Here is a 15,591-nt window from a genome sequence, read left to right as displayed (position 1 = left end):
ATGAAAATGTTAAATAAGGCAGCCTGTCCAGATTTAAATAGATTGGACAGTTCAGTACAGCCTTGGTCAGACAGTGATTTTTTAAAATGATGTTAGACTATTGTATAATTTATCTATTATTACAAATTTAGTAAAGTAGGGCTTTTGTTGTTAAAGTAAATTTTGCCAACTGACAACCGCCGTTCGATAATTGAATTTTAACTGTTCACTGGTCAGATCAATATTAAATTATTATTTAATAATAATTAAAACAAATGTATGTGTCTATTCTGTGTTTGACACATTTCGGCCCAATCCCAATTCTACCCCTTAGCCCTTCCCTTCACCCCTACCCCTCGTTTTGCACGTGCATGCCAAGAGGTAGGGGTGTCCCAATTTTCTTTAGCTTGAAGGTGTAGGGCTAAGGGGAAGGGGTGAATAGCCCTTCGAATGAAGATTTTTCAGGACCACACTCGACACCAAGGGGTAAGAAAATTTGACAAAATTCACCAGCCAAAGCAGCAGGATTGCTGAAACCGGAAGTAAGGAGATTTACAATTTAGTATTTTTTGTCATTATTACAAAATTTTACGACAAACAAACACATTTTAATAAATTCATAACCGCATGATCTTTTACCATCATGCTTAAAAAAAAAAAAAAAAAACGCTAAATTTCGTGATCTATAATCCATAATATTGACTCCTGTACAGCAGTCTCACAACATTTTGACACTTGATGACCCTCAGATACCCTGTCAGTAATGTTTAGTGGCTAAGAATGAACTTTTTACAGTGTCTGCTATAATGTTAATGTTGTTTTTGTGTGTTTACATAGATGAATATGGCCACTGTGTAAATACACAGTACAGTACAGTACAGAGTGATCTCATTGCCACATTAGATCGTTACGATAACATAATATATGCCTTCAGTGATTTCCTGAAGATAAATACCAAAAAATAGCACAACTGGAATAACTACAGCATTCACGACCGCGGTCTCATATGAAGCAAAAGATTGCGATGACATGTAATGTCGTGTACAGGTGCTGGTACAAAAATAGAATTGGGTTTGGGCCTGAATTTTGCATTTCAAATTACTGATTTATTTTAAAATACGAACAACAACATGCAGAAGATATTGACAACAGAACATCTTCATGCAGTGTTTCCAACAGCATAGAAAAAAGAATAAAAGATTAAAATAAATAGGCCTTCCATAGAGTTTTTTTTTCACTTAAATGACAAATTTAGATTACAAAACAAAAACACTGACTGTATCCTTTTTAAGGACCGGCATAGGCTGTTTTTCCCCATCATATGTTTTTTTTTTTTCGTCAAATAAAAATATCAGGCTACCTCAAATCGATCACCTCACAAAAAATGCCTTTGATTAATGCCCTAATCTAATTCTTGTATAACAAACCTCTGTCAAAAATTTTAATAAAAGGGATTAGTTTAAAGATTTTGTCAAACTATTAAATTCCATACATTTAAAGCACAGGTTAAGCTTAAGCTATCATTTCATGTTGTAGCCTGAACACATTTGTAAATGATATATAGAGTTGAAGTCAAAATTATTATCCCTATTTGAGATTTTAGTTCTTTAAAAAAAGTTTTCAACAGAGAAATTTTTTTAAAATAATAGTTTTTATAACTTATTTTATGTAAGATTTTATTCAAATAGATAAAAAAAATTCTCTAAAAGAAATAATACAGGAAATTATATGAAAATTCCATTGCTCTATTAACCAACACTTTAGATGCATCACTTTCATTTCTTTATGATGGTCTACAGTATCTTTAAGTTTGAATATGGGGTTATAAATTGCAAATCTAGCTGGTGTTTCATATGTTGTGTTGCCAAGTCCAGGGCCACGGTTTAGTCCCAGTCTGCCTCTGGCTTTATTAGCCAATGTTGTCATAAGATTCTTCAAATGTGTCATGTCACCATAATGACGGCTATGTGATGCATATGTGTCACCCCTTTCTCTCCCTACATGTGAACTCATCACAAATGTTTAACATTCTTTCTCCCTTATGTCACTCCACACCTCCACAATACCCTTGACCCATTCAAACCGCCAGCATTTGTTCCTGAGCAAACCTGAAGCCCACTTTTACAGCAGCCCACATTTGTCATGACAAACAGAGTCCACGTATTGCAATTGCCAGCCCATAATTATGACTGTGGAAACAGGGAGTTGAAGAGATGCAGCCTCTTCAGCGACGTTTCCGATAATGTGCTCTATTTGGAAATGCTTTTATGGGTGTTTTTGAATCTCAGGCAGATGTGAATTAAGCAGAAATTCATTCATGACTCAGCCTCGGTGGCAGCCTTAGTGCTTTCGTATTTTGTGTAATTTTGATGTGATGTTTATTGGATGTCGTTTGAGCAGTCTCATTGACAGTGTAGTTATGTTTAAAGTTTCATTTTGTCAGACACTGAGTCGTGTGTGGCTTACCTTATCATTTCCCTGCATAGGTCTGGAGGCCTCCATTGCAACCAGTTCTCAAGAGTTGAGCATACCTAATGATGTAAGTGATATGTGTTTAGAATGGGATGCAATTAGCTTGTGGCAAAGTGTTGCATTGTTTAATGTTATTTTTTTTATGTACAAAAGCTAAAAAAAGAATTTAGTCTTGATCTTATAAATAAGCAGAATTTCTTTGTTATTTGTGTTGAAAAAAAGTGAATTAAAAAAAATAAAATCATAGTATATAATATATAAAATAGTTTATATTCTATATTTATTAGATAGTAGGGGTTTGATTAAAATGTTAATATTTGTTTTATTCTATAAAGATCTGATAATATTTCTTCCTAACTTCATACTGATTTTAACCAATTCATTTTATTCAGCACATTAAAATATTTCAATTAAGACCTTATTTTTGTGTTTCGATTAGAAGCCTGCCTTACTTTACTTTAAAATGCATGTCATATTTTGGATTTCTTGAAATGAGTTGCATGTACCTTTTCTATTCTCACAATGACATATTGTTTCTCTGATCATGGATTAAATCAATCTATTATTCAGCACCCGCTTGCAGAATCTATTTGGTAAAATCCAAGGCATGCCATACAGTACAGAACAACTTCCATGTCCTCGAGGTTCACTCTCAAGCTTGGTAGACTATTAATGTCCAGATGTTATTTACCCCTCACCCGTCTGTCTCGGTGTCTCTCAGCTCATCGGCTGCATCATTGGCAGACAGGGCAGTAAGATCAATGAGATTCGCCAGATGTCTGGTGCCCAGATCAAAATTGCCGGGGCCACAGACGGTTCGGCAGTTCGCCACGTCACCATCACGGGCTCCCCGGCCAACATCAGCGTGGCTCAGTACCTAATCAGTGCCAGGTAAGACCTTTAACTCTCACATTCGACATGATAGTTCTAAAGTGAAATTCTGTCTTCATTTATTTACTCACCCTCATGTCATTCCAAACATCTATGCTGTTTTCCCCATGGAACATAAAAGAAAAAAATTAAACATTAATAAATTTTTTTATTTTTGTATAATGACAGTTCAAACTACAAAAAGGACATCATAAAAACAGTATAAAACCAGTCCATGGGGTGCTGATCTGCAATTTACTATTATTTTCTGAAAGAATTGTAAGCTTTTATTCAGCAGGGCTGCATTTATTGATCAAAATTAAACGTAAATATGTTCATAATGCTTCATATATAAAATAAATGATTTGTGTTAATTTTTATTAATTAAAGAGTCATTGATCCATGAATTTGTCATGGTTTACACAAATATATTAAGCAGCACAGTTGTTTTCAGCACTGATTAAAGTATTTTGAGCACTAAATCAGGATAATTTCAAAAGCATCACTAAGGACAATAGAGAAATTATACTAAATTAAATGCAGCTTTAAAATAAAATAGATCAATTACATTTAAAATGTATTAAAACAGAAAAGTTATTTTTTAAATATGATACATATATATATATATATATATATATATATATATATATATATATATATATATATCAACGTCTAATAATGCTACACCTTGACATTTTATGAACTTTACTACTAAGACGTTGGATTTGGTCACTTTCCAACACAATCTAAAATCAACCAAATATCAACATTATTTGACGTTGTTATTGGACGTCAAAATAACATTGTCCTTAGATGCTGGTTAGACATTGAATTTTGGTCACCTGATGCCATGACCTAAATCTAACCTAAGAGTAATGTCTTAGGATGTTGTGTGCCTGTTGGGTGCCATCATGCCTGATATGAAATCTACACCTTCAAAATATTCAATAAATAACAAACTTCATTTTTAGCACATGAAACTATATTATTGAGAAGACTTGGAATGTAGTGTAACTTAGTGTAATATTTAATTTTTTTTCATTAAAACGCAAAATGGAAAGCTTGTGCATTTTATTATTTGCACTTTGCTACATTTGATGAACTCTAACCTGCAAATTCATATTACAAAAGCCTGTGTAGATGCTAGAATACTGATTTGGAGTAAACTGTATGCAAAGTCTAGGTAGTGCTGTTGCCTCACAGCAAGGAGGTCGCTGGTTCGAGCCTCAGCTGGGTCAGTTGGCGTTTCTGTGTATAGTTTGCATGTTCTCCCTGCGTTTGCATGGGTTTCCACCGGGTACTCCGGCTTCCCTCACAGTCCAAAGACATGCGGTATAAGTGAATTGGGTAGTCTAAATTGTCCATTGTGTATGTGTGTGAATGAGTGTGTGTGGCTGTTTCCCAGAGATGGGTTGTGGCTGAAAGGGTATCCGCGTAAAAACGGGCTGGATAAGTTGGCGGTTCATACTGCTGTGGCAACCCCAGATTAAAAAAGGGACTAAGCCGAAAAGAAAATGAATGGATGAATAAAAGTCTAGATTGAGTGAGGTTTAAACCCACATCAATTTTCATTATACAGTCAAAACAAGAGCACCATTCTACAGAATGTCTCCTTTTGTGCTTTACAGAACAAACAAAAGCCATGAGAGTGAGTAAACAAAACCTGACAAAACTAGATGAGCTATTCAATTTACCCAATCAGTTTTACAGTACAAAATGTGTAATAGACAGCACTCAAATGATCTGTTTCATCTCACCCTTTTGCCACGCCTTTATTAATTTTCATCCAGGCATGTTATACCCTATTATTATTCCTTCTTGTAACACGTAACATTCCCTGAATTGATGATTCTTTTTTCTATTTCTCTCACCCCCTCCTCCATGTCACTCTCTCTCTCCTCTTGTGTGGCCCATAACCCCTCTATTAACCTCACGCTTGTCCCTCTCCATTTGCATGCATCTCAATGTGTGTCTTCAGTTTAGAGATGGCTAAACTGAGCATCCAGGCTGCGTCGTCCGCCAGCGCCGGTGCACCAATCGACCTCGGCCTGGGCTTCTCCCAATCCACACCTTCCGCCTCCACACCCTCCTCCATGGCCGTCCTGACTGCTTCCCCCTCCGCTATTAACGTCCACTCGCCTCAGTCCGTCCCCTCCATCCCCAGCGCCCATTACGCCTTGCCTGTTTCCAGTCTGCTTGGCATGAAAACCGTTCCCCTGCTGGCAGTGCACGCAGCCTCATCCGCAGGCCTTCCGGCAGGCCTCACTCCCTACACCACAAAGATCCCTACCTCATCCGGCATCAAAAAATCTGATCGGCAGAAGTTTGCCCCGTACTGAGCGGCTGTGGTCTTGTCTCATCCGTAATGTTGTACTTGTTTGTTATTTAGTCATGAATATTAAACGATTAGTTCACTTCAAGAATGAAGATTTCCTGATAAAACTTCGCCTTCGGCAAGATATTACTTTATTCAGATTCAAGAAATTTAGATTTTTGGGGAAAAACATGGAGGATTTTACTATATATATATGTATAGTAGCCTTTTTTGGTTGTTACTTTTTAAACTACACTTTTATTGTTCAAGTGAAGTAATTTCCCTTAAAATAAATAAATAATTTTATATATTTTGTGACCACAAAAGCTTGCCTATAACTATTGCCAGACAATATTTTCAGTAGGTGAGATCATTATTGAATGTTCAAACCACTGAACACCATAGAAGTCTACTATATATAACAACTATATATAACAACAACAGCAACAACAAAAATCCAACACGTTTTCCTCAAAATCCTTCATTTATTCTTGACAAAAGAATTTCATTCTGGAAGGGAACTAATCCTTTAACTAGACTAAATTTTGTTTTACATGTCTCTTTGAAACATTTCACCAAGAAATAGTGAGAGCATGACAAGATTAATCTCTTCTTATTCTGTATTGTCTTCCATTTTGTTTGACATTTCATTTGGAAGTGTTTGAAATATCCATCTTGCACTATATAATTTATCTGACAGTCCCTGTTTTTTAAAGCCAAAGCCTACAGGAACTTGATATATTGGTACTATGCAGATCATGGTGTAGAATGTGTATTTCTCTCTCTCTCTCTCTCTCTCTCTCTCTCTCTCTCTCTCTCTCTCTCTCTCTCTCTCTCTCTCTCTCTCTCTCTCTCTCTCTCTCTCTCTCTCTCTCTCTCTCTCTCTCTCTCTCTCTCTTTCTCTCTCAGGCAACATTAATAGGCAACATTATTAGCCCTCCAGTTTTTTCCTAATTTTTCCCAAGTGACATTTAACAGAGCAAGCAAATTTAATTTTATTTACTATAACTTACAATAACTGCCCACTTTATTTGGTACACTGGTCCAACTGCTTGTTAACGCAAATTTCTAATCAGCCAATCACATGGGAGGAATGCATTTAGGCATGTAGACATGGTCAAGACAATGTGCTGCATTTAAAACTGAGCATCAGAATGGGCAAGAAAGGTGATTTAAGCGACTTTGAACATGGCACCGTTGTTAGTACTAGACAGGTTGGTCTGAGTATTTTAGAAACTGCTGATCTACTGGCATTTTTAAACCATCTCTGGCGTTTACAAATAATGGTCTGAAAAAGAGGAAATATCCAGTGAGCGTCAGTTCTGTGGGCACAAATGCCTTGTTGTGGTCTCCACATATGGCCTCCACAGGCACCAGATCTCAACCCAATAAAGTATCTTTGGGATGTGGTGGAACGGGAGATTTCATGTCCATATTGACATGATAGCAGCAACTGTGTGATGCTATCATGTCAATATGGACCAAAATCTATGAGAAATATTTCCAGTACCTTGTTAGAATCTATGCCACTAAGGATTAAGGCAGTTCTGAGGGCAAAAGCTGGTCCAACCCGGTACTAACAAGGTGTACCTAATAAAGTGTCCGGTGAGGGTATATACAGTATGTTTAAGTTTGGCTGCAATAAAAACATTTTTTCTAACTTTTACAATGTTTTTAAGGCAGCCCCAGAACACTGTTGTCCAGTCTTTTGTCTAATTAACCTAAGATCCCTAATTATCCTAGTTAAGCTTTTTGGGAAATATTTGAAAAAGAATTTACGTTCCACAGGAGGGCTAAACGTTTTTACTTTTAACTATTTCCTGTATCTTAAATGTGTTAAAATAGCTGTTATCATTATTCCTGTATATTGATATAATATGCAAAGTAATTTAAAAACAGGGTGTACAGGATTTAAAAAGCGTTTCACAACAATTTAGTATGACTTACATTAGTCTACTTCATTAGCATAACATTAGATCAAATATCTAATTAGTGTTATTATTACTATTATTTAGTAATATCCTTTTCATTTATTGCTGCAGAGAAAATGAAAACATATAGTACCAGTGCTTAAGATGAGGGACAATCAATAATAAAAAAACACTTAATGATATATGTTCATCTGATAAAGGATTTAGATGATCTAAAAACTACTTCATGGAACCCACTTCTTGATCATCTTAGGTCATGTTCATCACAAAGTTACTTACACAATGAATCATGGGAATGAAAAGTGTCCCTTTTGAAATCTGTCATCTGTCATGATATTGAAGGGCTCTTTGAAGTATGCACTTTGGTTTGGAATGATCCTTGAGTAATGGCTGCCATGATTGTTCTCAATCCGAGGCACTCTTTGCAGACACATTTGTCCCATTTATCCTATTTGGGCAGCCTCTTCCTAAAATATATTCAGCAGCTTTGTATTTTGATGTATTAAATACAACTGTAATGTTATAATGTTTCCAAAATGTGCAAACTGGTTTTAATAATCTCAGTGTACTGATGACTAATAAAATATTATCTGGAAAATATTTATTGGAATATATTTATGTACTTTGTAATAAGTTCATAGTAAATCTTTTTTTGAACAATAGTACTGTAGATATGAGTAGCATTGAACCTGAGTAGCATTTTAATTTAAAGGGATGTGCTTGGACTTTCATAATTTTTAAGCAGTTTTTTAATGTATGTATATATTATTGCAAGGTGGTTTTATTCATAAAATGGTGTCTTACAATGCACATCAATACATGTATTTAAAATCTTAAGTTAACGTTATCATTTTGACAGTCTTTACTGTTCAAAGTCTTGGGATTTGCATTCTTTTAAAATACATTTTTTAAATAAAGCTCACCAAGGACATGCTCAACACAAGATGCATTAAAGGCTATTATTATGTAACAAAACATTCAGTTTCAGATACTTATTTGCACTAGAAACCTAGTTATTATTAATTGTTTAGTTCCACAAAGTAGCATTTTTAAACCAATTATAATACGTATTTCTGAATAACAATTACACATATTTAAATGATTTCTGAAGGATTGTGTGACTGGAGTAATGACGGTTAAAAGGTATTTTCATTTTTAAATAATTTACAAACGGAAAAAAAGATATTTAAATGGCATATATTTTTACCCTTTAACTGCCTGCTCTACCAAATGGTTGACCATGTATTGACTGTTTTATATAATGACTGTCAAAGTCATTTAAAGAATGGCTGTTTTAAATTCAATTCAACTTTATTTCTAAAGCGCTTTTACATAAGCGTTTTTTTAAAACTGTGTCAGTCCAGTTTTCAGAGTTTAAGTTCAGTTTTAGTTCAGTTCAGTATGGTTTAATTTTCACTGCTAAAAGTTCAAACATCGAAGAGCAAATTCATCATTGCGCAGCTCCACAAGTCCCAAATCATGCAAGCCATTGGCAACAGCGGCAAGGAACAAAATTCACCAATTGATGAAAGTGAAGGAAAAAAACCTTGAGAGAAACCAGGCTCAGTTGGGTACGACCATTTCCCAAATGCTGGAGAACGCTGGACGTCACATTGTGGAGAAACTGCGGGAGGAGAGGTTACTGGCAGGTGTACAGATACCTTCAGGATCAATGCGAAGACTCATGTCACTGGGGTCTTACAGGAATCAGTCTCATGCTTTCCACTCCTCCATGACCACCACAGCAGCTGCTCAGGATACGGCCTGGTCTAAAATTATGGAAACCTCAGGAATAATAAAATAAAAGTTTAACAGTAGTGCAGATGCCGTTCAAATTATAATGTCTTTTGGGAAGTGTTTCTGGCTCCGGCTGCCCTAAATAATACAGACTAACAATCTTTTAGAGGATTTGGATTTCAAAAGCATTTGTGTTTTATGTGTATGCTAATGCAATGAGATGTGTCATTAATCTAGTTTTAAATGGACAGAGTGTGTCTGCTTCATGAACTGTGCAAGAAGGGCTGTTCCAGAGTTTAGGTGCCAGATATGAGAAAGATCTACCACCTTGTGTTGATAATCTGGGAATAATCAATTGTCCAGAATTAATTTAACGTAGTGGACGTGAGGGCTATAATACACTAGTAGCTCCCTCAAATACGGGTGAGCTAAGCCATTCAGGGCTTTGTAGGTAGTCAATGAGATGTTAAAATTTACATGATATTTAAAAGGGAGCCAATGCAATGATGAAAGAACTGGAGTAATAGGATCATATTTGTTTGTTCTAGAAAGCACTCTAGCAGCTGAATTTTGAACTAGCTGAAGTTTGTTTGTTAGGGCCAACAGGGCAACCATATAGTAATGCAATACAACCAAGAGGTCATGAAAGCATGAATAAGCTTTTCTGCATCAGACAATGATACCATATGTCAAAGTTTGGCAGCATTTTTGAGATGAAAAATGCAGTTTTACAGATGTTTGAAATCTGACCTTCAAACGAAAGGTTGCTATCAAAAATCACCTAAATGTAAACTAGATGTAGTGTAAATAATGGTTTACACTACACCGCATTATTGGTTTACAAAAATTTTTAACAAACATAATTCTGTTGCACTAATACACTTGATTTTGGTTGCTCCGGTTTGCGGTACAGGTGAATTGGGAAGGCTAAATTGTCCGTAGTGTATGAATGAGTGTGTGGATGTTTCTCAGAAATGGGTTGCGGCTGAAATGGCATCCGCTGCGTACAAAAAAAACTTGCTGGATAGGTTGGTGGTTCATTCTGCTGTGGTGACCCCGGATTAATAAAGGGACTAAGCCGACAAGAAAATAAATGAATGAATGAATGGTCTTACACTTCATATTTTCTGAAATTTTCATAGCACATGTAATAATTCTGGTAGTTATACCATAAACCGACATGTCAACCATTTGGTAGAGGTTAATACTTTAAAAGCTATGAGATGTGTTAAAAATGCATTGAGTGTGTTTACATTAGTGCAATGCAATCCACATTTTTTTTCTTGGTGGGGCAGTTAAAGGGTTAAACAAAATAATAATAAATGCAGCCTTGGTGAGACTTGGTGTTGAAAAAAAAATCTCTAAACTTTTGAACAGTAGGGCATTTATTATATATCTTTCAGTTTTATTCTCTTTCATTTTCTGCGAACCTCCAAGCACTATTTTGCAAGGCCTGTGGGTCTCGAGACACCACTTTGTAAAACCCTAATACAACCAATACTTTGTAGTAAAACAATATTAACCAAAATGTACTATTTTTCCTCCAAGCCAAGATAAATGATGACAATATGAAACTGTGACACAGAAGACTCATGCTCCTCATGCCCAACAGGGCTAATTATGAGAAGTACAAGTGTTTTTCTTTCTTTCTTTTTTTTTTTTTTTTTTTTTACCAAGAATTTGATCTCTTCTTCTGTATCTGATTGTGTGTTTTCCTCCTAGGCTGTCCTCAGTGATAGCAAGTCTGAGGCCACTGTAGTGCAACATTTACAGCTTATCATTATTCTCTGATTGGATTACCCTAAAGACATAGTGGACTCTTTTGGACTCAAGAAATCCAATATTACATGATGAAAACTGTTTTCTAACTTAAACAAGAAGAAAAAATGTACAGAATTAAACTGCTGCGCTGTAATTGTAGTTTTTACTATTGAAGTGTCAACAATGCAATGCAAGATGTATTAGTGTTTCTCTGTAGATTACTTTTTGAACTTCTGTACACATTTTTTGATGACAAATCATTGTGCTTTTGACATTAAATGTAGATTTAAAAGAAAGCTTTTGTAGCATACACCCTTGAAGTTTCATTTTTATATTACAAATATGACTTGAAGTCTGTCTTTAAAATGAAATTAAAAGTGTTAATCCTCTATCCCAGTGCATTTTCATGCCTGACCTGTGATGATTGAAGCTAAAAGGGGAAAAAAAGTGTTTTCATGGAGCTCCAGATGCATATCTGCAGCCGCGAGCCTTTCAATAATACATGCCATACTTAAAACAGGGTTATTTTGGTTGAAGTAAGATGGTCTCTAAGAACCACATGTTCCAAAGAGGAAAAGAGTTTTTATGAACTATACGTGATTTATTTTTGTCTTAGGTGGTCCACTATGATAACATATTTTAAACTTTATTTGATGTGTAATATAGCTGTGTAAACACAACATCTCTGAATGTAAGACGCTCAAGGTTCAATGTAAAGGGAGACATTTAACAGAGTTAGCTTAGCAAAGCCTACAGCGAATCAAGTTTGGGAACTACAAAAAAATACATCAGGGTTAGTGAGATCACAAACGCTTCAGGTTACGTGCATTCACCAGCGCATACACCCCGCGCAGCCAAGGGGCGTGGCCTGATCGGTGCTGTAATGTTATAGCAGAGAAAGCTAAAATGCCCAATAGTATTTGGATGCAGCCATTATGATGCAAGCTAATATTGCATCACTTAGCGATGCAATGTCAGACACACTGCACTCAAATGGAGCTAGTGACATCACTGTGAGGGGTAGGGTTAGCGGTGGGGTTAGGTGAGCCCATTAAAAAGTATTGGATGCAGCCCAGATTCCAGGTCTGCATCCAGACCCCTTTTAAAATGCCGTCCAAACGCTGCTATTTTCACAGAGCTTGTTCTGTTTTTGTATTTGGGCCTCCAAAGGACATGACACAAATAGAGAAGTGCTTGCACTTTAATTTTAATTATGTTCCAGAGAATTATAAAAAATATATATTTCTAACATTTGACAAAGGACAACTTTCAAAATTTCTTCTCAGTGCTGGATTCGGCTAAAAACTCCTTAAAGAAGGAACAGCTCAAGCTATAATAGATGAAGCTGTGGATTATGATCCACAACCTGTAAGTATTTCTATTTGTTAAAATTTACTACATGCACAGTTTCTAGCACTAATGGTATGTTGTAGCAATGACATAAACATGGATGTAAACAATGGGAAATGCTGTTTGGCATTGTTAACAATTTAGCTACAAGTTAATTTTATCTGTCAAACACCTGTAAACATCCAGATTCTTCACCGGTGCTGAAGTGTGTCACTATGCGGCCACTTTCCGTGCATTCAGCATCTCAAATAACCAACTCACAAATATGTGAACGTTTCATATTACTTAGACACGCTTATATTATTTTGTTAGCCGACCAATCAGAGCCTCTTGAGGACAGGCCTTTTGGAGGAACTAGAAAATATGACAGTTGTTTTGCTGAGTAGCTGTATATATTCAAAGTAAGTTTTTATTAAAAAAAAGTAAAAAAAAAAAAGTGATTTTCTACAAATAAAGCACGAGCACACATTGCTTTGAATCTTATAAACACAACCAAGCCTTAAAAATACACTCTGGACCACCCCTTTAAGCTGTACAGCTTATATTATCCTGCTTATCAACCATTTGTTTCTGGTGGATGTTTGCTGCTTTTGTAAATGTCATCAATACGTCACATGGTTTACTAGGGGACAGACTCAGTGACAGGCTGAATGCTACTCATTTCACTCTGACACAGAACATAACATTCCCATTGGATCCGAGGAACAAACAATGCATCAAAGACACAGATTTTTATGCATTTAGTAAACATATTCACATAATATTAAACATTTCCTGATCTTTTGTGGTGTGTTAATAGTTTTGTAAGACATACTGTATGAATGTATTTATGACTAGAGCCTAAAACATTTTGCTGTAATCTAAATAACCCTCAGAGTGATGCCCAAGAAATGTTGTCTAATGCATAAGGCATGTGATCAGTTGAATTTTACATGACTTCTTTGAGTCATGTGTGTCTTCTTATTTACTGTAGCAGTTTTTCTGGAAACAATGTTGAGAATTGTTTAATCTGTTATAGTAGGAGCGTTGACTTGATGTTTTACACCTTTAAACTTTATACTGAATAAACAAACGGTCACTTGACTCCTTGCGTTGTCTTTTGGCATTGTTCATGTACAGTTTTCTACATTTTAAGGTCACTGCGACTTCGAACGGGAATCGAATCACTAAAATTGGGTTACAAGTACAACTCACTGAATACTAACTCACATTAGGCTGCAGCTGACCCTTATTACAGTTTTTTTTCCTATCGCCAACAAGCGCTTACCCATACTTCAGACACTTTTTCTAAACTCTTAACACAGACGCACACCTACAAAACACAATAAGCATAGGATTTTATTCTCAAAAATATTTTTTTTAATATATACTAACTTTATATTTTAAAATAGAACACTTCTTTCTCTGCACATACTAACTTTACTAAAACACTGGAAATCTGACTCAAAATGAAATTATTCTGTCAAAGACTAACACTTTACACTTCACAAGGTAAATGCAGTCAATCAAAGTACACCAGGTTTCAAAATATTGGCTATAGTATTGCATAGACTTTTATGTTTTACTGGTATTTGCATGCAAAACATGCATTCCATCATTTTGACACTAAATTTCTTGGTTGGGAACTGTATGTCCAGATGTACATTAATAATCACATTCAAAAGCATTTCATTAAAAAGCAAATACGTTGTTTTTTTCCTTTACTGTTGTCTACAGGAGGTACAGTTGAAACAGATAGAACAGATAATGTTTTACAGTATTGCTTACAGTGAACAAAATATCCATGAAACACACAAGAGCATTCTGAACAAATGACAACAGCAAAAAGGCCAGATAAAAAAGGGGCAAAGCACAGCATTACAAGTTCTAATCTTTGCGATCTTCATGGTTAGGCCACGTTTTCATTAACATCACTCCTCAAAGTCCTACAGTTGTAGCAAAATAAGCTAGGTTTATGAATATTAATGATCAATAATAACAAGATAATCTTAATTATTAACATTCTGAATTAACTTGGTTAATTTGACCAAATAAATATAACAATGACCTCGCCCGCTCGTCTGAGCAGACTCTGTAATTACCTATTTATTTAGAAAGGGAATCATAACTAGCCTACTTCTTGTGAAGTAGATTATTGTAATATTATTATGATATTATCATTATAATAGTTTAGAAATTTTTAGTAACTCAATCAGCTTGTAGCAAAATCAATCATTTAAGTAACTTTTTCTGTGAGGCAGACAAAGACAATCCAACGTGGTTATAGCTTGGTTTATTTACTAGTCTAACATATAACAAACAAACGTACAAAACATAACAACAAAGACATAGAAAAGAAAGCAAGCGGGGAAATAAGAGTTTAGAAAAAAGAATGGCAAATCTAGGTCAGTTCCAAACAACTATTAAGGACTACCAAGATTATAAAAACACCTTTTTGATAAGGGGCGCACATCTTTAACGCATACCAAAATACTTGGATTGAGAGGGTCGTTCTCGGTCTCTCTTTGTGCAAGTTTCTCTGATGCATGGAGCGATGGATTCCTTTAAGATGTCCTTTCTTGATGTGTTGAGCTTGCGATGCAGATCGGAGGATACGTGAGACGCAAACTTTAAATTGAGTTTTATTTGCTGGAAAATAAGAAAACGTGGACTAAGGCAAGTCACGTGGGTACAGAACTCCTGTGGAGACCTTGCTCCAACACCTTTCTGCCCAGAATCAGGGGAGAAAATGGGTTTTAACTATGGGTCAAGTCACACCCATTTTCTACTGTCTGACCAATGTTTTCATGGCAAAGTTGTAAGCGGTATATATATATATATATATATATATATATATATATATATATATATATATACATATATATATATATATATATATATATATATATATATATATATATATATATATATATACGTATATATATATATATATATATATATATATATATATATATATATATATACGTATATATATATATATATATATATATATATATATATATATATATATATATATATATATATATATATACATATATATATATATATATATATATATATATACATATATATATATATATATATATATATATATATTTGCATAATGAGGGTCCTCCAGAAAACATATGAAGAGACATTAACTCAGAGCAAAGAATATAAGCTTTTCAAAGTTCTTAT

The 15,591-nt window shown here is 35.0% G+C and overlaps 1 protein-coding gene across 13 annotated transcripts in view; it reads left to right on the top strand.

The window, feature by feature from the left end:
* zgc:110045 overlaps nucleotides 1–13,497 on the top strand; it is a 46,631-nt gene extending 33,134 nt beyond the window's left edge. For 7 of the 13 annotated variants that reach the window (XR_015505411.1, XR_015505408.1, XR_015505410.1 and 4 more), the window contains 3 exons: nucleotides 2,466–2,518; nucleotides 3,173–3,342; nucleotides 11,026–13,497. Coding sequence is in view for 8 of the 13 variants with exons in the window: in XM_087278494.1 (XP_087134620.1) it covers nucleotides 2,466–2,518; nucleotides 3,173–3,342; nucleotides 11,026–11,062 (260 nt within the window). In the remaining 5 variants the exon portion in view is untranslated. Of the gene's footprint in view, nucleotides 1–2,465; nucleotides 2,519–3,172; nucleotides 3,343–5,299; nucleotides 8,167–11,025 lie in introns of those variants that run through there. The other 6 variants (XR_015505409.1, XR_015505407.1, XM_087278490.1 and 3 more) reach the window with 1 other exon arrangement.
* The last annotated feature ends 2,094 nt before the right edge of the window (nucleotides 13,498–15,591 follow it).

Source organism: Danio rerio, chromosome 13 (genome assembly GCF_052040795.2).
Source record: "Danio rerio strain M-AB ecotype USA chromosome 13, GRCz13ab, whole genome shotgun sequence".
In the NCBI taxonomy this organism is placed as follows: Eukaryota; Metazoa; Chordata; class Actinopteri; order Cypriniformes; family Danionidae; genus Danio; species Danio rerio.
The sequence above is the reverse complement of the archived record's forward strand: the minus strand, read 5'-3'. Positions and strand labels throughout refer to the sequence as shown.